Raw genomic sequence first — 21,053 nt, 5'->3', positions numbered from 1 at the left:
TCCCCCCCCCCCTCCTCCCCAACTGGACTCTATCAAATGAAACCACAGATGGTACAGTTTTCTGCCGCCAGTTCTCTTTTGTGGGGGGTCGAGACCTTGTTTCCGTGAAGTTGTGACAGCGCTCTAGAGCCTCTTCGCCTGTCTGAGTTTGTCGCACTGATCTGCTGCAAACCCAGACACACCACAACAGCTGTGAAATATTTCCTAACCCCTGCTGTTGGCTGAAGAATGGGGGGGATGCTACATATTGTTGGTCATAACATTAAGTACCTCTGCAAATGATGTCCTATATGGCTGGCAGACAACCAGTAGGATTTTGGGCTGATTAACTAAGGGATATTACGCAAAATGGGTGTGTCTTCACCAGCCACTCCATAGAACAATACGCCAGCCATCAGTGGATCCATGAATACTGGCAAAATGGTAAATGGGCTGCATTTATATAGCGCTTTTATCCAAAGCGCTTTACAATAGATGCCTCTCATTCACCCATTCACACACACACTCACACACAAACACACCAAAGGCTGCCATGCAAGGTACCAATCAGCTCGTTGGGAGCAATTAGGGGTTAGATGTCTTGCTCAGGGACGCTTCGACACGCCCAGGGTGGGGGATCGAACCGGCAACCAGACTGCCAGACAAACACTCTTACCTCCTGAGCTATGTCGGCCCTAGCTACTGAAACGTTACCACTGAACTCAGGTTTTCTGCTCCACTTCTGTGGTCAGATCCCATTGATTGTGAAATCAGTGTCTAGTGGATGGGTGGTGGACAGCAATGCATGCTGGGTGACTGCAGCTGGGTAGGAGACCTGTGTTAAAACCTCCTCCTTAGAAGGCATTTATAGCTGAAACATTGTATCTGGATATTAAGTGGGTGTAAAGTGCAAAATACAAATGTTGGTCAAGACTCATGGTATAGAGTAATGTTAATATTCAAAATGAATATAAGGGGAAAACTAATCTACAAAGCTTGTATCCCAGCCTAAACATCAAGAACACATCTGCTAGTAATTTGTCTTGTTTTTTTTGTTTTTTTGTTCCTTATTCTCAGAAAGGGGCAGGAAACAGCTGTTCCCATAACTACCCAATCTTCCACTGTCAGCTTTTTTATAAAACAAAAATAAAGAAGAAGTGCAAGTTCCAGATTTCCAAGTGACAGCCAGCCCTTGTGCGTTCCATCCCATTAAACAGATAAAAAAGTGAATGTTATACTTGAGAAATCCTATGGCAGCTGGAGATTTGTATCTGGAGTGTGACTTCACCTGTTTGGTGATTTGGCAAACTGCTGCAGTTTACCCCTCTCTCCCTCCATTCCCACCTCTATAACGTGATCATCTCCATCGCCCTACTCTTCAGTAGTAAAAGAAAAAGAAAGTTACTTTTGACTTCATCTGGCAACTCCAGGTGTGTGTTTTAGAGTGGTCCCTCCCAGTAAACAGTTTTAACTCACTAATGGTCCTAGATATCCCTTGAAACATTCTTTTGAAGTCACAAGATAATTTTCAGTATCAGTCTCAGAAAGTTTTGTCATTTCAGTAAACATAATTTAAATTGTACACCATTATACATCATTCATGTTCTGTTGGATAGAATCAGTGAAAACAGTGCTTCTTCACATCGCCATGAAATCATTATTGACGAGTACAGAACCTTCCATGATTTTTTTCTCGACTAAATAATAACTATGCAAGTATGTTTGGATATGACATCCCCAAAATAATTATAAAAAAGAAAATAGTAATAACAATAATAATAATAATAATAATAATAATAATACTATTTCTAAGATGTGTGCTCATAATGTCAATGTTTCTTGTTAGCCGGGTAGATTTGGACTGGATCTGGTGAACCACTGAGTTAATCCAATCTCCTTCCTCTTCTCTTTGATATTCCCTGGGGGCAATCATGTCAGCCTGACCTCTGAATAATGAAGTGGCCAAACGCAGGTCACAGCCTGGATCAGCCTGGATCAAGCAGTCATTCTCAAATATCAACTTTTGTGTCAGCGGTGGTTCATGTTGTTCTTACAAGTATTTGATTGGTTTAGTCTAGAAACGACTCGGTGGGGGATGTTTGTGAGGCAGATTTTACCCTGCTTTTGCAGCCTACCTTGTTGCGTTCGATGCCAGCGTTGGTGTATCTGCGTGCCCTGGAGCTCGCAATCTTACACGGCCATGATTGTCAGAAATGTCCACATCCCACCCACTTATTCCAAATGTGTGCTAGCTCCTCATTACTGCAATAAAAGCGAAGGTCAGTACTAATGCATTTTGTGCTGTATGCGTGTGTGTGTGTGTGTGTGTGTGCTTGCTCGGCCAGTCAGGGGATGCGATCATTTGCGGACAAAATTTGACAGATACCTTTTTTCAGCATACACACTTTTATATGGGAAATAAGAAGGAAAATCAAGGGCTTCCCTCTTTTTCTCTTCTCCATGCTGCCCTCCCTCTCATATATTCTTCATTATTATTGTTCTTTCATACCTCTTCATTTTCTTTTCCTCTCTCTCCTATACTACTATTTACTCTCTTCTCTCCTTCTCTCTCTTCTCTACTCTTATCCTGCTCTCTTCTTTGGTAGTGTGGCAGGCGGCATGATTGATGGATGGGGGTGGGCCTCCAGCTTGTCATCAGCCCATCTTGGCAGTGTCCCTCTGCTGATCGGTCTTATCAATGTCTCTCAGCTGATCCACTCCTGGCCCGTTTTCAAAGGGAGATAAAGCATGGTTAGCTGTTTGAGACTGATGGGTATCTAACTCCCTGCTGCTGGCCAGTATACCCGCAGCCTGGGTCCAAGAAAGCACCGGATAAGTCTGTCCATGTAACCGACCATGGCCCCCAGGTGTGGATTTCCAGCATCTAACCTGGCTTCCCAGCAATCCATGGTCTCATCGGTTCTCATACTCGGAGGGGGATGGGAGGAGGGCATCCGGACACACAAACACTGACTCATAGAGTGCATGCATTCCTCCAAGCAGATTAGGACAAACCCAAAGAGGCTGTGCCCTCCCTTACTGTTGGAAGCACTTGCCAACATTACGTCATGCATGATGTCTCCCAGACCACAGCTGATGTCACAGCCTCCCAAACCGCAGGTAAGCCTTCTCATGGCTGAGTCAGGGAAGCAGGAGCCTGGGGAGACTGGCCAATCTCTATGGAAAACAGTTTGGAGATTAATGACTGGCTTTGAACGAGAGGGCATGTGTGTGTGTGTGTGTTTGCTTATGATAACTATCAGCAGTTAAAACAAAGCTCTTCACTTACTCAGAGGTGGAAAGTCCAGGGGTCAGAAAGTTAAAGTCCTGCCATGTTTTTCTTCCACCCATCAACTTGGCCAACTGGTTTCACTAATTAGTTCTACCTCTTGGCTCAAGAATTATGCTAATTGGTAAATCCAGGTGATTGGAACAAAATACTGGGGAGGACTTTTACTTTCTGAACCTGGATTTTCCATCTCTGCACTTACTGAAACAACATAAAGTGAGTAATGCAAACATAGAGCCCTCAGGTGGGATTTTTTTTTGGTTTCTCTTTTTTGAATCAGTGTATAGTAATTAGATTAGAAATGCACTGTGGATCAACCAAACTTCAGTCTACAGAGGAATAATTAATGTGAGTATTACCTTCACTACAGCCATAAATACATGCATGCTCACATGCACGCAAACATACACACACACACACACAATGGTTTGGTGGCTGCTGGTGATACTTCAGATCCTGTTTATTCTTACCTTTGGCACCTAAGGATTATAAAAGATCCAATCTTCTTCCAGCCTTCTCCCAGAATCCCCCCTTGCGCACACTCCATCTCAATGGAGGTCCTTCATTGGTCAGAGGGCCCCACAATCAATCCTGAGAGCGCAGACAGCCTCCTCTTCCCCCCCACTGCCACCTGCGGTTGCAGTGCAGAGTGTACGGCCAGGATCACCAGGCCACAGGCATTAATGAGGACCCATGAGCTCCCGGAACAAATTAGACTCTTCCACTAAAGCACCTCAACTTCTCTCCCAGACAGGAAGATTAATCTCACCAACCCCTGGTGAAACAAATGGTTTGCTCCAGTTCGAATCGGTGGGCTCTCAGGGTTGTTTGCGCGTGTGTGTCTGTGTGTGTGTTTGATATTTGTTTCTTGTCAAATAGAGTATAAGCTGCAGTGCTTGTACAATTTTCTATTAAAGTGTGATTACAGTGAAACATGCTAGTTGAGGTAACAAGCATGTTTTGCAGTAATCACACTCTAATGGAAAATTGTATAAGAACTGGCTGGCTCCCTTATTTGTCTCATGTTTAATAAAAGGCAATGAAATAGTTACCCTGCAGTCGTATAAAAAATAAAAAAAAATGACTGGAAGAGATTAACATTTTAAAGTTGAAAGTTGAGACCAAAGACAAAATAACGCAAGATTTATTTGACAACTCCACACCTGTAAATTCACTGGTGACATTTCGAAAGCAGAACATGAATTGGGGTGGCACACATCATTAAAGACAAGCAGGACTGAAATCCGGCACTCAAATGTTGCTATCGTAAAAAAAAAAGAAACCTTTGAGCTGACAGAGCATGGAGGCTGTTTCAGATTCATCGCCAGCAAATGGAAAAAGGAAAATGGTGAAAAAATACTGAGGAAAAGTTTTTTTTTAAATGTCTGTTAAGGGTATTAACCGGGGGCTTGTCCATCATGGAAGCCTTTGTAAATAAGTGAATGGTAAATATTTCAGCCGTCAAGGCAAAATGTCAACAGCTGTTTCCATCTGTATGGTAATGACAGCAGAGAGGTTGGGCTTGTTTCAATGGGCTCCCTGTCTCCCGGGGACCGCTATTCTGTTTTTTTTGGGGGGTGGTGGGGGGGGGCTCATTTGAATCAGAGCTCTCTGTGACAGATTCCAGAGCCCCTCTGCAGACTTTTCAGTGAATTTAGCTCCTCACCGCCAAAAAAAAAAAAAAAAAGACTCGGAGGCTGGCTCATTCTTATGTAAAGTCGTCTGCTTTTTGTAACAGCCGGAAGCGTTCCTGCAAGGATTTAGGATCCCCCCCCATTACACTGTGTGGGAACCTTGGGTTCAAGCAGCACAATGGATGATGTCATTCCTTACATGGTGCCTGAGGATGAGAGAGAAGAAGTAGGAGGGAGAGAGAGAGGTACTTGACCTGTAAACTTTGGCACGGCAAATGCAGGTTTTCAAAGCAGTGCTGCTGTACCTATGTCCAAGGTTCTTAATATTGTTTCATACAGCCAGCTATATTACTGGGTAATAATAAATATTTCCCACATGACTAGCTCTATGAGAGTGTATGCAGTAAACCATCAATATTAATTGCAGGATTAGTAAAGTAATATAATAAAAAAACCTTATTTTTGTACCAATTTTGCAGACCTGGATCTCACCAATTATAAAATTTCCTGTGGCTATGTTCAGAGTAGCTACAGGTCCACTTGTCTGGTCATAAAGTAAGCTCACATCCAAGGATCTCTCAGGTCCCCATGCACATTAGCAGATGAGTGGAGTCCCCAGCTGTTTTAGTAGAGCAGGGCTCTAGCAGGCCCAAAGGCTGCGATCTGCTATTGAGCTGATGGATGCTAGGCAGCAGGGGAAACTTACTGTATACTGTAGTAATGGGGATTTGTGTGTGCACGCGCATGTGTGTGTGTGTGTGTGTGTGTGTGAGCTCACTCATGTTCCTCTAGCAACAAGCTAATAACCCTGTCTCCATATGACCCCTCCCCCCATCTGCACACCTCATTGGGGTCAGGCATGTGCCTGGAGCAGAGACTTCAGCTCTGACAGTCAGTCTGTTCATGTAAATTTCCCTATTTCCCACATTTTGTTGCCACACAGGCCAGTAGGCCAAAATAAGGAGTCTGTTGTATAATATTCACTGCCTCTGTACATCCAAATGAATGGGTTACAGCACAGATGGGTTCGATAATGAAACCAAAAAAAAGTTGGCCATGGCTATTCACTAGTTTAGCACACACACACACAAACAGACACACACACACACACACACACACACACACGCACACACTCACACACACTACTTGCATTCGGTTGTCCATTCTGTTGTCTGTTGGAACCAAAAGTAGTCTTGGGCAAACCGTGTGTCTGTTCAGGAAGAGAACGTGTGCAATATTTTGTTGATAAGGAATCAGACCTTGCTATAAATAAATAAATGAATAAATTAATCTGTTGGTTTGAGAGACGGTTTTTGTTTTCCCTTATTATTAACTTCTTTGGCAGCTGTGCGTACGCAGAGTGCATCGCAAAGCCCTCATTGTACAGTAAGTCACATTAAATGCACCTTGATTCAAGCCAGTTGAATTTGATGTATCAGTGGTTTGCTGATACTTAATTAGTAATATCCACATTGCCTGGCCCGGGTCCTCCATTGCTGTAAACCTTCAGCTGCTCTCGTATTGAATATCTCTCCCACGTGTAGTGGGGGCCTGGGGGTGCTGAGCAGTTGGAAATGCTGGCCTCTCATCCCAGCCTCTTCCATGGCATCACTCTTTGGAGCCTGCACACACTGCCACCACGGTGTATTTCTGGTCCAGTGTGTGCTGGGGAATATTACAACCATGGCATCTGCCATGACTGTGAAATCTGTAAACTCCACACACTCTTGGCAAAGAGAAGGTCTCTTTATTTATTAACTGGTGCAGGCAGCAGTAAAGGGTAATTGTATGAAAGGTTTAAACCCCAACTGTCAGCGATAAGCATGCAGTCAGCAGAAGAATTAGCTTGCGTAGCCAAGGGAAGATGGTAATCCTTTGTTGCCAGCATCAAAATTAATGACATCCTGTGTGCAAAATTCGCCTTTATGTGGCTGCAGCTCAATAACATGGATAACACATTGCAAGGTTCTTCACTTGTTTTTATAAAGACAAACAGGCACGCATATACACGGGCACACACAGGCACACACACGCGAGGAGTGATTACGTGGTTTTTTGTGTTTGTTGCCTGATGACTCAGTGACTTACAGTACTCTAGCTGTGTAATGGTACACCACAGTGCTATGCACACTTACGTGTCAATTACTAGAGCACAGTATTGTACTGTGGGCTGTTTATTGTATGCATTTTTTCATGGTATGATTATATATGCGGACTAATGCATACACACACACACACACACACACGCACATATATATATATATATATATATATATGAGTCTTAACCCTTTAAAGCACTGACTTATCATTTTGAAAAATTATATTAAAATACCTACTCTTCAAAGGGTTAAATATACAAGGACACAACGCTAACAAGCAAATACACAGGTTCATCAAGAAACCACCTTGGAAGCCTGTGATTTGTCTTACACTAAAAGGTCAATTTTGTTAAAATAGCAGGTCAAGTAAATTGAAAAGGTTTAATTTTTTTGGCTTACTTTGCTGAATGAGAATAGAAAAAACCTAAATTTGGCGTGTATAGGTGTGATTGTGATGAGTCTTTTAAAAAAATAACTTGTTATGCGCCTGCATTTAGATTGGGAGATTGCGTATAACTGTCCACCATCCTTTCATGTCATCTTAGTGGCTGTTCACGATTATCGCATTTGATCTCGCTTGGATACGGCTTGATTTGATATTCATAGCAATTACGGTTCATTTCTGCGGCATTACGCCCAAGCACATGGCACACATTATCATTAGGAGTCTGACGGCTGAGAGCAGCGACTCACTCTCTGAAACATGCCTCTTGCGAAATGTGAGAATTATGTGAAATTATCTGTTCATCACAAGATGACAAGATGTAGTCATAGATGTGGGCGTACAGCAATGTGCTGCCCCCCTCCCCACATGCCACCCCCCTCACAGTTTCAGATGTTAGTTTCATGTAACTCCCCGCCATCCGCTGCACCCTCCTCACCCTACTGAGTCCGAATCTTTAATCACTTAGCTCCTGCGACATCTTAAAAACTCAAAATTAACGAAAGGCCTTTTAAGTAAGATTGTGATTGTGAAAACACGATTGTGATTGCGAGTGGAAGTGACTAACCACCTAAGCAATGAATCTGTTTGTCAGTAACAGCCCATAAAATTCTGTAAGGCCACTAGTGTAATTTGCTTCTATGAAGAAGACAATATTCCGTGTTACAGATGTCATAAATTCAGCGCCATAAACACAATTAGAGTTACATTTAATGCCATGCCATTTCAACCAGCAGTGCAGTTATTGTGTTTCAGATCATTTATGGCTGTATAGTGTCTTGTTTTGCTGACTGTCGCTATTCTCAAATGGCGTATCATACAAACGAAGATGCATGGATGCAAAAGCAAAAAAATAGGGAAGATAGCACTTGGTGGGATGTTGTTACATACAAATTGTTCTTTGGTATTTGTTAATTAAACCAATGCCTTAGTAAACTCTTTAGCTTGTGTGCCACCAGTCACAGCTAAACAATACAGGTTCTGTTGAAATCGAAGGTCACGAGGTCCATGGATATCACGTATACTAAGGGAATATTACAGACTTGCAAATCTGCTTTGAGATGGTCACTGCCCTGTACACTGTCAGGCTACACCCCACAGCTGTTTCTACTCCGTCCTGCTTTTCCCTGATCTGTGACCACTATTATGGGTGAGTGAGAGGGTTGTATAGAAATGAAAGAAGGAATGCAAGACCCCTGAATGAGGGGGAAGGGCGTGTGCGCTAACCGCAACACTTTGTTTGTTTGACAAACAGGAAACGGCTGTGCCTCTTTCAGAACCTTGCCCTTCCTCCCGCTACCCCTTCATCCTTTCATCAATCTCACCCTCTGGTCAGCCACCCCTCCCTGCCAGCTGGCTGAGGAAAAGGGCCATTTGTAGTATTGTCGAACCCTCACTCTCTGTTGCCCCATGGGTTCCCCACCCACCCCCCTTGATGATGTTGGCACAGGCAGGGCAGGGTGGAGGAGTGCATTGGGCGAGGGCATGCGGTGAAATATCTGCTTGGCCTTTTCCTCGCCCACCTCAATTCCACCTTTAACGATCGAAACAAAAAAGAATAATTAATGAAAACCGAAACTTTTCTCTTTTTTTGGCATTTCTGAGCTTATTTCTTTCTTTTTCTCTCTTTCTTAGAGTTTCCACAAATGTTTCAGCATACCGGGAACGGTGTAGGTAATGAAATATTCAATCACGCCTGTCAGGCCTAATTCAAGAGATACTCATCTTAAAATCATTAAGCTGTTGGAATAAGACACTCAGTTTGATAACCTAATCGATAATGGTCATGTGTCCAGATTTATCAGCCAAAGTGTTCATTCCACTGTAATAGCCCAGTTCATCATCTCATCCTTCAGGTGCCAATGAATCACTAAATTGATCTTTTTTTCTTTTTGGTTAGGATTGGTATCACTGGATTTCACTGGGTTTCACTGGGTTCCTGCAACGAGAGGATAAAACAGATTTTAATTTATGAGGAAGCTGTGACATTTAGAAAAGTAAACACATTCATCATCAGAGGCAGATAATTACCTCTTTAACTATACATGCCAGCGGGGTCTGTCCTGCTCACCTGCGTTAGCTTCAGATCCTTTTCTTCACTTTTAATTTAGGCAGCAAACAATGTGATTCAGCTTTTGAAACTGCGTCACTTTGATTAACTAGAGCTCCTACATGCCTTGCTGCTAAAATGGATAGAATTGCTATAAGGAGAAAAGGAAACAAGTGCATGTAAAAGTATTCATACTTGAGTTATCTCAGCAACTCCTCTGCCTTTAGCTGTTCTGAAATTCTGTATTTCAACAAAAAATATTTGTTGTAAATGCCAAGTTACTCATGCATACAAAGCCCTGTCTATAAGTCATTAATTAAAACTTAAAAATCTAGGCCAGCTGTTAAAAGTATTGGTATCAAAATGTGTACATTTTAACTTGACTACCAACTATGAACATATCCTTTCTGGAGTGTAATTTCCATCAGCTGTTTAAAACATTAATTAAATGATGTCTTCTTCCATGAGGCAATGGTTATTATTTGACACTTTGATGTGACACATGTTTGAATGACCACATTCTCTTCAGACACAAAAACACAAGGCCAAGTTACAAGTCATTTCGGAAACTTTGGGTTGCTTTGCTTTGGGATACAGCTTGCTAACATTAATTTAGAAATGTGGTATTTGCAAGGTAGCTACAGTAGCCTAGCTAAAAAGTCATTAACACTAGACATGCCAGAGCAATCAATTAGACGGTTGTCACTTTAAGAAAATCAATTAACCTGCCATCATGAAATCCATATGGCTCCCCCTTTGTGATTTTTCATAAACATATGTTCTGAACATTCTGATAAATGTGAATATTAATATTGAATAAGGAAATGAAGTTATAAACAATTACTTACTTAAATGGCTATGAACGGTCAAATTGACTGCCATTTAACTTGCCTGTATGCTTGATCATTTTGATCACTGTGTGTAACATTCTTATGAAATGACTCAAATAGTACCCAGCTGCAGCCCCAAAAACCAGCCCCCGGTTGGGTGAAGCCTGCAATAGTAGTCCAAGGTTTTAGGATCCACTGTGTTGTCATGTCGCTGTCTGAAACATGAATATTCTTGGGTATCGAAACTCGGTAGCACTATGGTATGAGTTCCCATAAGAAAGGTACCTACCGGACTGAAGTGCAACACAGATTTTGGTGCTTGATTTAGGTTCCATCTTAACTAATTACACTCCCTCTGTCAACTTAGTCACTTAGTGACTGTGACAGCAGGTACTGTTATCAAGCTGGCTAACGCTGGATTTGGTCAAAATGTCTGTGGCTGTATTTTATCCAAAAGGATTCAAATAATGAGTTTGCAATAAAAACAGTATTTTTTAATGTCGTCCTGTGCTTGTTATTTTAAAAAAGGTAGACCACCGGTTCCGGCACCATTAAGGCACTGTATTGTTTCAAAAGTAACATCAAAATCTAAATGGTACCCATCTCTAGTCATGAAATAATATTATGTGAGGTTTGCATGTGAAATAATAGAGAATGCATTTTAGCAATATAAATTAGATTCCCACAATGAATATACAGCTGTAAAAGCAATAGTTTTATTTTTTTGGCAATTATTTGTTAGCAACCATGCCAGCGTCCACAAAACAAAAATGGCAACCACGAAGTTGTTAAAAACTTTATTTTGGCTCTGATCAGATGTTGTTATTGGCAGATGTAGCTAAATATCTAATGGGGAGAATTGATTGTGGGACTGGAGCATTAAGGTACAGAAGTTAATGTTCGTAAGGGCTGAGAATCTGTGGTCACTGTGGTTACTTCTGTAGGAAACCCTGAAAAGTGCAAAGTTCTCAGTGCTGTCTCCAATCTCTCTCTCTCTCTCTCTCTCTCTCTCTCTATTTTTCTTAAAGCTCAGTCATAATCAGGGTCGTCTTCTCATTTGTGTCTTTTGAAACTCTAAAAATCATTCTTGGCTCTTGAATCTTTGGGCTCTTGTCAGATCAGCTGCCTAAAAAAAAGTATTTCAGAACTAGTAGACCTTTTCCATCAATTGCGACCACAGCCCATTTTTTAATTGTCGTCAAACTGAAGTTATCTATCCAAACACTCCTGTTTAAAGAAGTGCTGGCACAAAGAAATAATTATGCAAAGATAATGTGCTTTGTATCAAAGGCTGAATAAAAATGTGATTGTTAAGCCCCATTATTCTGCACTTAATTAATGTTGAAGTCAGGTGCTTTGTGCTAACGCACTTGAAGCCTTGTTCCCGGTCTCTGCTTATGAAATATGAATCATTTTACTTCTTTAACCTGATTAAATTTCACTATTAGGCTGTTACTGGTGATACTAGTGATACTTGCTCAGAATGTACTTTTGCCCCGGGCAGGCAGAACAATGGTGAGGATCCATTGTTCTGCCTGCCTGAATTAAATTGTGAGTTAAACACCTTAGGGTGTGGAATATCTTGGGCAGAATGTACCTCACATTTCAAATGAGGAAGCATGTGGGTGTTACCTGAGCAAACAGATGATTAAATAAGAGGTGATGCCATTTATTCACTGCTCTTCTTCCAGTGCAACAATAAGCATTAACATAAGTGCACTGATATAAAAATATACATACTATTTATATAAGTCTGTCACATTTTAGGCCTCGGTACATTTCTCTCTCGAGGTTATTTCCCCACCCCTCATACTTAAAAAAAAAAAAAAGATTATTGGGGGGGTACCTACCCAGTAAGAGTGAGTAGACATGTCAGTTCCTCCAAAGTAACAATGTGTTCAGCATTCAAAGCCCACTGCTGTATCTGAACTGACCCTGCTCCATTTTCTTCCCTGTGCAGTGACATACATTGCCATGATACCCGTGTAATTGTGCCTCTGCATTTATCATGGCCGAATGAAACTAAATCGGTAATAATGGGCTTTAAATAATGTTAATGGTTTATTGGACATGAATGCAAAGCAGCCATTCGCGATCGGCGCCTCGACCGGAGGCCCTCAGCCCAGTCAGGTGACAAGGCGACAGTCATAATGAGATTATGGCATCAATAATGGAGAGTGTCCTCTCACGCGAAAGGCGAGTCCATTTCCGATATGAAGAAAGAGGAGCCTAGCCTCAGAGTAGGAATCCAGGAAAAGGAGGAGTATGGAAGCTTCTCAAGACGGGTTTGAATAAAAATACAAACCGTCCCTGAGGTTATTTTCAACCCCAATTCTATAGAGGGACTTCAGGAACCTGCTCAGAGAAAAAGGGAAAGGAACCAAAAAAAACATTAAAAGTGTCTTCCGCCCTCTTGGTGCGCTTGTGTAAAGTCTTTTGAATTGAAAAGCATTAAAAATCAATACAAATTTCCAGGAGATCCATCAGTAGATGTAGGATGGGGATCATGCTGTGCGTTTATGGATGACTAGCTTTGCCAATGCCCCCTGCATCTCCCCCACGCCCTAGGGGGTTATTTGCATGGCTTGGATATAAAAGGGGGAAGGGGAGAGGAAGTGAGTGGTCATTTACATTCACATCTACATAACTCACATCCAGGAATGAGAGCTCAACTGATCTGATTGGTACATTTCCGCGCACAAAAAAGCACACACACACACACGCAGACACATTGGAATTGCCATTATCTCAACCCCAATACAAGCTAGCCCATCTCCAGCTACACTGTTCTCTTAAGATTTTTCCTTTGATCGACTGGGTTGGGAAGATATCATGATCGACCCACAAATCATTGCAAATGGTTCAAGAGGACAATTGGGGTCTTTCAAGGGGACTAGGACCACAGTAGACATGGACTGCAGTGGGTTTTTTCAGGACCACTGAGGAGTTACAGTGACTGAAGTTGGTGATGAATGCACAGGGGAATGCATAGCTTTGTTTAGCTAGTCTCATGAGTAATAGGAACAAACCATGGCAATAAAAAAGACACAGAGAAGGATAAATTTCTCCATTTGATTGATTTTTCCCTCCCTGGTTGACTGTTGAATCAATAGTCGTCTGAAACCATTGTTTGCTGAAACACTGCAGTCTTGAATAACCTTTTTTCCAACATTTTGTGTTTTCTTGTACATACAGCATCTGCGGTCAGCGCAAACATTCAAATGCCCATGCACACAAACAGGGGGTGTCATTCATTAATTTTGAGGTCTTAGATCCTATCCAAAAGCCAAGAACATACTGTAGGACCTTAGTCTATTCAATTGATGGATTGATGGTCTCAATGGCATCTCCTTTTAATGTCATCCTATGGTGCATGTGCAGTGTGGCCAGTCTCACTGTCTGAACCCTGAAATCTATAACCTTGAGAGTTTCAGGCCCAATACCATTGTGCTGCATCTGACCATAGTCAGTGATTATTGAATTTTGAGGAAATGTGTCATCATTGTGCCACTGTATATCGATTTTTATTTCTGTCTCAGATGAGAATTATCAACAATCTCAAAGGGGGAAGAAGGGCAATTCAGCAGAGTGTGAATGGGCTGCATTAAACCAGCCAGATAGGAACCAGACAGTACACAGGAAAAGGGAAACGATGGTAGGCTTTCATATGTTGCTCGTATATTACAGTTTAGACAGAGTGCACTGGAAGTGGTCCAGAAGAAAAGGAAAAAATCAAAAAATTAATGGTTTCATTTGAAAGAATGTATAATTAATGAAAAGGTTTACAGGACCTGGGTGAACCCCAGTTATGTAGCTTTTATCTCAATAATTAACAGTCATGTAAGCTATTGATCAATTTAGCGAGCAGCAAATGGACTTAGATAATTAATGACTGCAGGTGTTCGTATTTATGTAATAAATTGCCTCATAAATGGACAAATTACCAACCTAACTGGTGAAAAAATAAGATATCTACAGGCTCTGGAAGAAAGGGTGTCTCCCCATTGACTCCATTGTCTCTCCATTGCCCTTTAATTCATGTCATTAACAAAACATTTTCAATGTTTATGTTTTCTATAAGAAGAAAGGTTTTCAAGGTTTTCAAAGGCAAGCTTTTCTAAGCGGCCTGCACATCCTTTTGGAGATAAAAATGCTAATGCATTCTTGAATCTGTCCTTTTTTTACCTCAGGTGAGATGTTGTACCAGATGAGAGAATGTTCTGTCTTTCCTGTTTCTCATAAGAATTTTTCCCTGCTCTGTTTCTCGTTCCTGACCTCACAGGTTCATCTGAGTTTGAAGGTAACCTCTTACACAGCCATGGTCACTCTGGACCAGTGAAGCATCACTTCCGCTGCACCACAAAGAGCCAATCCAGAAGCTCTGCAAAATATTCAGGCCACACCTGTGAAAAGGACAGAAAGGCAGGGAGAAGAGAGGAAAAGTGTGAGAGAGAGATAATTTAAGTTAAAGCAGAGAGGAGTTTAACACGCCTCTCTGTTCATCTCCCTCAAGGATCCCAGATCGCTGAACTCACCAGGATCATGGCCTCACCCTTCCTCTTCTCAAACTTATGTCTGACAACCCTCTTGCTGCTGCTACTTGACATGACCTCTGGCGCCCCCTACGGCCCAGCCTCAGATACCTGCATCACTTTGGTACAGGGCCGCTTCTTCGGCTTCTTCTCCTCTCCTTCCGTCTTCCCCTCCACGCCCTGCTCCTGGACGCTACAGAACCCGGACCCACGCCGCTACACCATCTTCATGAAAGTCACCAAGCCCACCAATGGCTGTCTCCCCCGCCAGCTCAAGACGTTCCAGTACGACTCCTTCCTGGAGACCACCCGCACGTACCTGGGCATGGAGAGCTTCGACGAGGTGGTGAAGCTGTGCGACGCGTCCACCCGTGTGGCCTTCCTCCAGTCCAGCAAGCAGTTCCTCCAGATGCGCAAAGCTCTGCCCCTGGAGGCCTTGGTGGCTGAGGAGAGCGACGAGGGATCGTTCAAGGCGGAATACTTGGTGGTGGGGAACAGGAACCCCAGCATGCCCGCCTGTCAGATGCTGTGCCAGTGGCTGGAGGACTGCCTGTCATCCAGCACCCCTGTCAGGCCCTGCGGCATCATGCAGACCCCTTGCCAGTGTGGGGAGGCCGCCCAGGAGAAGCCTGACGGCTGCTATCGAGGAGGTATCTACCTGGAGAACTGCATCCCCAGCCTGGGCGAGAGCGGACGCGACGCCGAGATCGTGGGTGAGTCCTCCTCTTCTTTCTTCCTCCCTCCTTTTCATCGCGCAGAGCCCGCAAGTCTGCCCCATCCCTCAGTAATCCCCCCTCTCGTTCCCTCGCTCTCACGCCCCGGTGAGTGTGATTCAGAGGTGCGTGAAAGCGCGAGGCGTGAGGGGGGGGATGGGGAGCTGGAACACAGGGCGAGTTGTGTTGAGCTCCATGGTCTGTGAGGATGGAATAAACGTCCCATTACCCGTGGAGAGGTATTGAATTTCGGCCAGTCTTTGAGGGCGGCGTGACCTTGCACCAGCGGCGTAGTGGATAGCAGATCTGGGCTCGCTCAGTGGTACTTGATACTGGAGGGACGGCACTGGGGCGGGGCAGGGGGGTCCTAATTTGGCTGCTGCTGATGCCTGTGCTAGAGGATGTGAGATTTATCTTCAGCCCAGAGTGGGGCTGCTGCTCCTGGGACACCTCCCTGCCCCTACCCTCCCTCACGTACTTGGCCAGGGTTGGGGGGTTGAGCATATACCACTGTGAATTAATTCTGTGTTAAATTTTCTAATAGCCTTGGTCCTAATTGCTTTATACTCGTGCCTTTACATTGTGATGGTAACTAGCAGCTGTTGCTGATACAGCTATGACTGAGCTCTTCTGAAAATGTGCTTGAAATGGGTGCTGGGTTGACACTATCTGCACATCGCATGAGTCCCCTGAGTCTATTTTCTGCCCATGAACTGAGGATACATTGCTCCACTAGGGGATGAGGTGGAGGAAAAAAGAAAAGAAAACAAAAAGACACGACGCAGTCATTAAAGCTACCTTTTTGGAACGATTAAGCTGCAGCAGCCTCCAAAATGTTGTGTATCAGCGAGTCTGTTACAGATGGTGTGTCAGTCAGTCAGCCAGTCAGTCAGTCAGTCAGTCAGTCAGGATAGCATCATTCCCATCTGCAGCCTGTGATGTCCGCTTAGCTCCAACAGTTCCTGTACCTCAAAGTTAACTTCCCCCTCCTGCTTATCCCGTGGTCTTACTGCGGCTGTGTAGTTCAGCGATTTGATCTGGTGCGGGTTTGGAATAATGGGCGCTTTGTACCTCTCTGTGAACAGGCTGGGATTTACGAAGACCTGAGAGGAAAATCGGGGGCCTCATTATTTATCTCTGCATGCTCTCCCCTCGGCCTGCTGGGAAAGGGGTATAAATGCGGCGGTTTAGGAAGCAGAGGAACAGCCGTACCTCCCACTTCGAAGCATCCTGACACGTACAGGCTTGAGACCACATTTGTTTCTTGCAAAGGAAACGGGGAGAGGGAGGGGTGAGGTGGATGGATGGATGTAATGACAAAGGGAGAGATGGAAAGATGGCAGATAAATGATACACAGTAGGAGCCTGTTTGCACCGGGAAGCCATTGCATCAAAGAGGGGTGGTCCGGAAAAGAGGACATCGGAGCTGCAGTGACAGGGGGCGAAATGAAAGATGACTCTATCAGAGGCGGGGCAGGGCATCGTTTACACTGCAGCTTTTTTGGCCTGTCTGTCTCGGGTTTCTCACAGTTATGGATTAATGGATTCCTGTCTGTTTCGCGTTCCCGCCGCTGCATCTGCTTTGCTCATACTGGCACACAAAATGGAGCGGTCAACAGCAGCGAAAGCAGCCAGCGGGCACCTTCCTCTGAGAAGGGGGCGTGGTCAAAGACAGGGGAGATTTTTCAAAAATGCAAAAAACGAATGGCATTAGGTATCAGTGATCTGTGTGGTAGGGATGAAGGAGAGATGGTGATAAAAACCAAATGGGGAGAGAGAGAAGCAAGTGAAGGGGGCATGGGGTAGAGAGAGGAGACAGAGAGAAAGATAGGAAGGGATAGGAAGGGAAAAAACAGGTGAGGCTGTGTGAGAGTTAAATTTGCCATGACAAAGCAGTTTTCTTTTAGTGTGGTCAGATTCTCATATAGAGAGGTCAGTAACTAAGACAAATTCATGCAGGGTTTTACTTCCTGCTAAAGGGCCTGTGGTTTCAGACAGGGGCAATGCATCTTCGCTCTTCTGCTGCCAGACCAAGGGCTTTTAAATTCTGCTCACTTTTCACAATGACTGCCTGAAAAGTTTGGATTTCTAAGGCAAATCATTTATAAGCACCTCTGATTATGCCCACCCCCTTAAAATAAACAGACAAACACAGACACACACACACACACACACACAAACACACCCTGATGCCTCTGTCCATGCAGCGCACATAATCTAGACATTGGCCGGGATCTGGGATTATGAGAATCCAAATATAATAATGCTAAATAAATGTATTTTGTCAGACCTAACCCGAAAACATAAATTAATATATAAATTAAAAAATAAATAGATAGACCAGTGCTATATGTCTTCCGACGAGAGCCAATTTTATTCCAGTCCACAGTGACAAGAGCTTTAAATGCCATCATTTCCTCAGTCCTCCTTAATCTGTCCAGTAGATTTTAATTAGAGTTAGAATTGGTCCCTATCTCTCGTGTCTCTCTCACTGTCTTTCTCCCACCCCCCTCCATCCAGCAGGGCGGCAGTGTTAGAGCACAGCAGTTTTTGTCCGATTACATACAACAGAAGCCTGATTCCAGGAAGCGTGTTTCTTACCCAGCCGAACCGGTGACCAGCCTATCCCTGCTCCCCTTTAAGGTGCTGCGAGGCTGATTAAAAATTCATGTTTTAATTAAGCAGTTTTATTGCTCTTACTTTATGGACGATAATAAAAGACTGCTCTGAGTTTGGAGGAGTTGGGGGGGTGGGGGGTGGGAGGGGAGGGTGGGGTGGGGGTGTACATTAATTTTCAGCGATAAAGACTTGAAAATTCAACTTCTCATTGTTCTCCCTCCTCAAGTAGCTCATCACTCATCTGTAACGGCTGGGTAACGGCTTGTCGGCTTGAAGCTTAGCACGGCCTGCGCTAGGTGCCGCGAATATTTCTCCCCTCCCTACAGATAGCTCTTCAGAGGAAACCGGATTCAGAACCGAGTCATTCACCATGGTGTGAATAGGCGAATGACTCAAAATGCTTCTCAGAACCGACCTGACGAAGCCGCCTTAAAGAGAGAAATTTACCCAAGATGGAAACTCCATTATGTGGCAGCGGCCTCAGAAGGAAAGAAATAGGGCGGCTGTGGTTTAATGCGGTGCATGGCTTTCCGCTTTATGGCCCTGATGCAGTCATGCTTGGTAGTGCTTCGTGCAGCGAAGCGCACGTCTGTTTGGTGCGAGTGTAAAGTATATCAGTGGATGGTAATCTGCACTCTGCTTTCCTCCCATGGACGCCTCACAGATAAAGCACCTCGACTATTTCTTGAGTCCTTGAGTTGAAAGTCAGCTTTTTTTTTTTTTTTTTTGTCGTTGCGGTGTTTTCGGATAAACTCCTTGGGTAAGGGGGACTGCAGCCAGGACATTTACTGCAAGACTAAAGTTCTTTCTGCTTTTCTACGGATTTGATGAGTGGTGGAATGAAGATAAATGGTGCTGGATCATTCCACATTTCATAACTGCACTGCCTGTGCCAAAATATAGAGATTTTGTCAGCAAACTCACATATACTTGCAAATATACAGACACACACACGCGCACACCCCGGCACATGCACACACATGTACACACACACATAGACACACACATCCACATGCATCCACATGCACACACACACACACACACAAACAAATAAACACAGATGTTAACATCAGAATACAGACATTGGTGAGGCTTTTTTGAGTTAGTGTGTACAAGCATGTGTGTGCATGTGTGTGTGTGTGTGCTCCTGTATAGACTGCAGAAAGCACAATTCAATGCAGGGACCGTAATCACTGAAAAAATTCTGCTGGATGACAGAGAGATGACATTCAGTCAGGGGGAGTCAGGCTCCCACACACACATCCGCCTGTCGCAGGATAACAAACTGGGCTTGGGGAGGGAGAAAAGACTTAATTAGGCAAGACGTGTCCTCTCCAGTCCTCTTTTCGGGCGCCCAACCCCCATCCTCCGCCTGGACGAACAGACAGCCATAGCATTGCTGTGAGATCCTCTCTCACGCTCACACCCCCTCACCCTGCCCCCCCCCACGACCGCCCGAGCTGAAAAGGGACTCTGTGTAGCTACCCTCCATCCCTTTGTGTCAGGCGGAGGGAGAGGAGAGAGCTGCGCTCACACTCACAGATTTATGAGAGCACGGCTGGGCTTTAAGTGTGTGGGTTTATGTACGCTGGGTTTTGTTTTTTCCCCCTCCTTTCCTTCTTTTCCCCCTTGGTTTTCTCTTCCTGAAAAAACATTGTGGCTTTATGAGGTCGAGCGAAACTGAGAGACAGTGCTGCTACTGTAGGCAAAGCCAAGGGAGAAAAATGGGTGTGATACAGTTGTTCGCCAGAAGGGGGAGCAAGTGGCATTTGGGTCATGGATATGCAAACCAGAAGGTCATGGGTTTTGAATCCATGTTGAGATTTTTTTCAATGCACAAAAATAAATTAAATACAATTATAGATCTGTACAAGTCAGACTATACAATGTGCAAAATGATTTATTGAGCTTTCTAACCACAGAAGCAAATTATAGCATTTGACAACATTATTTTTGTTCTGCTGCTGTAAAAATGTGTTATCCTTCTGCAGAAGCTGAGAAAAATGGCTGATGAAGGGAGGTGTGTGTGTGCGGAAGAGGCATTTCAGGGGGTCTCTGTGCTTTTGAAGACACAGCATGGGGCGGGGACACAGTAAGCTCTAGGAGGCACAATAAGTTACCATAGGAACATGTTTATCTGCAAGCATTCTGGGCACAGAAGAACAAAGAACAGGCAACTTTGACTAAACTTTTGCCCTGTGGACTGCGAGCATTTTGAATGGCTGTGGGTGCACCTTTTTCGCATATGCGCCAATGACTTTGTCAAATGGAGATTTGTGTGTGTGCGTGCGTGGGTGTGTGTGCACGTGTATGCATGTGTCTGTGTGTGTGCGTGCATGTGTGTGTGTGTGTGTGGGTGCATGTGTGTGTACGTGCGTATGCGTGTGTGTGTTGTGTGTGTGTGTGTCTGTGTGTGTGCATACGTGTGCGTGTGCGCGCGCGCGTGTGTGTGACTGTGCGTGTGTTTGGGTTTGGCTGTATGAATATCCATTCAGTGCAGAAGATGGATGTGTGTATAATAGAGAAAACCTTGCTCATACTTTGTTATGCTTTATGGTCTGAAAAAGACAGAGAAATGTCTGACCACTCCTCTGAAGGCGGCTGTGAATTTTTGTTGATGTGAGCATCCATCTTTAAGATTGATCTGTCAACAGTGTTGACCTCTGCCACCCAGAAATATAAATAAATATAACCTTGATTTGTGCATTTGTGGGGCATCACAGGGCCGTTTGTAATTTCTTTACTGTGTTTCTAGGGGGAGTGATGCCTTCATGGGTGTGTGTGCATGTGCTTGTTTATGAACATATGCATGTACATGAACTTGCAAGCATGTGTGTGTGTGTGTGCACGTGTTTGCGTATGTGTG

At 44.0% G+C, this 21,053-nt stretch overlaps 1 protein-coding gene across 4 annotated transcripts in view; it reads left to right on the top strand.

Annotated features, from left to right (window-relative positions):
- Positions 1-21,053, top strand: part of adgrb1a (adhesion G protein-coupled receptor B1a) — an 81,752-nt gene that overhangs the window by 7,188 nt on the left and 53,511 nt on the right. For all 4 annotated transcript variants that reach the window (XM_064343258.1, XM_064343239.1, XM_064343248.1 and 1 more), the window contains exon 2: positions 14,606-15,568. In XM_064343258.1, coding sequence (XP_064199328.1) covers positions 14,866-15,568 — 703 coding nt within the window. In that variant the 5' untranslated portion in view covers positions 14,606-14,865. The remainder of the gene's footprint in view (positions 1-14,605; positions 15,569-21,053) is intronic.

Source organism: Anguilla rostrata, chromosome 1, assembly GCF_018555375.3.
Source record: "Anguilla rostrata isolate EN2019 chromosome 1, ASM1855537v3, whole genome shotgun sequence".
NCBI classification, from domain to species: Eukaryota; Metazoa; Chordata; class Actinopteri; order Anguilliformes; family Anguillidae; genus Anguilla; species Anguilla rostrata.
Note: the sequence above shows the minus strand (reverse complement) of the source record. Positions and strands in the feature narration are given on the sequence as shown.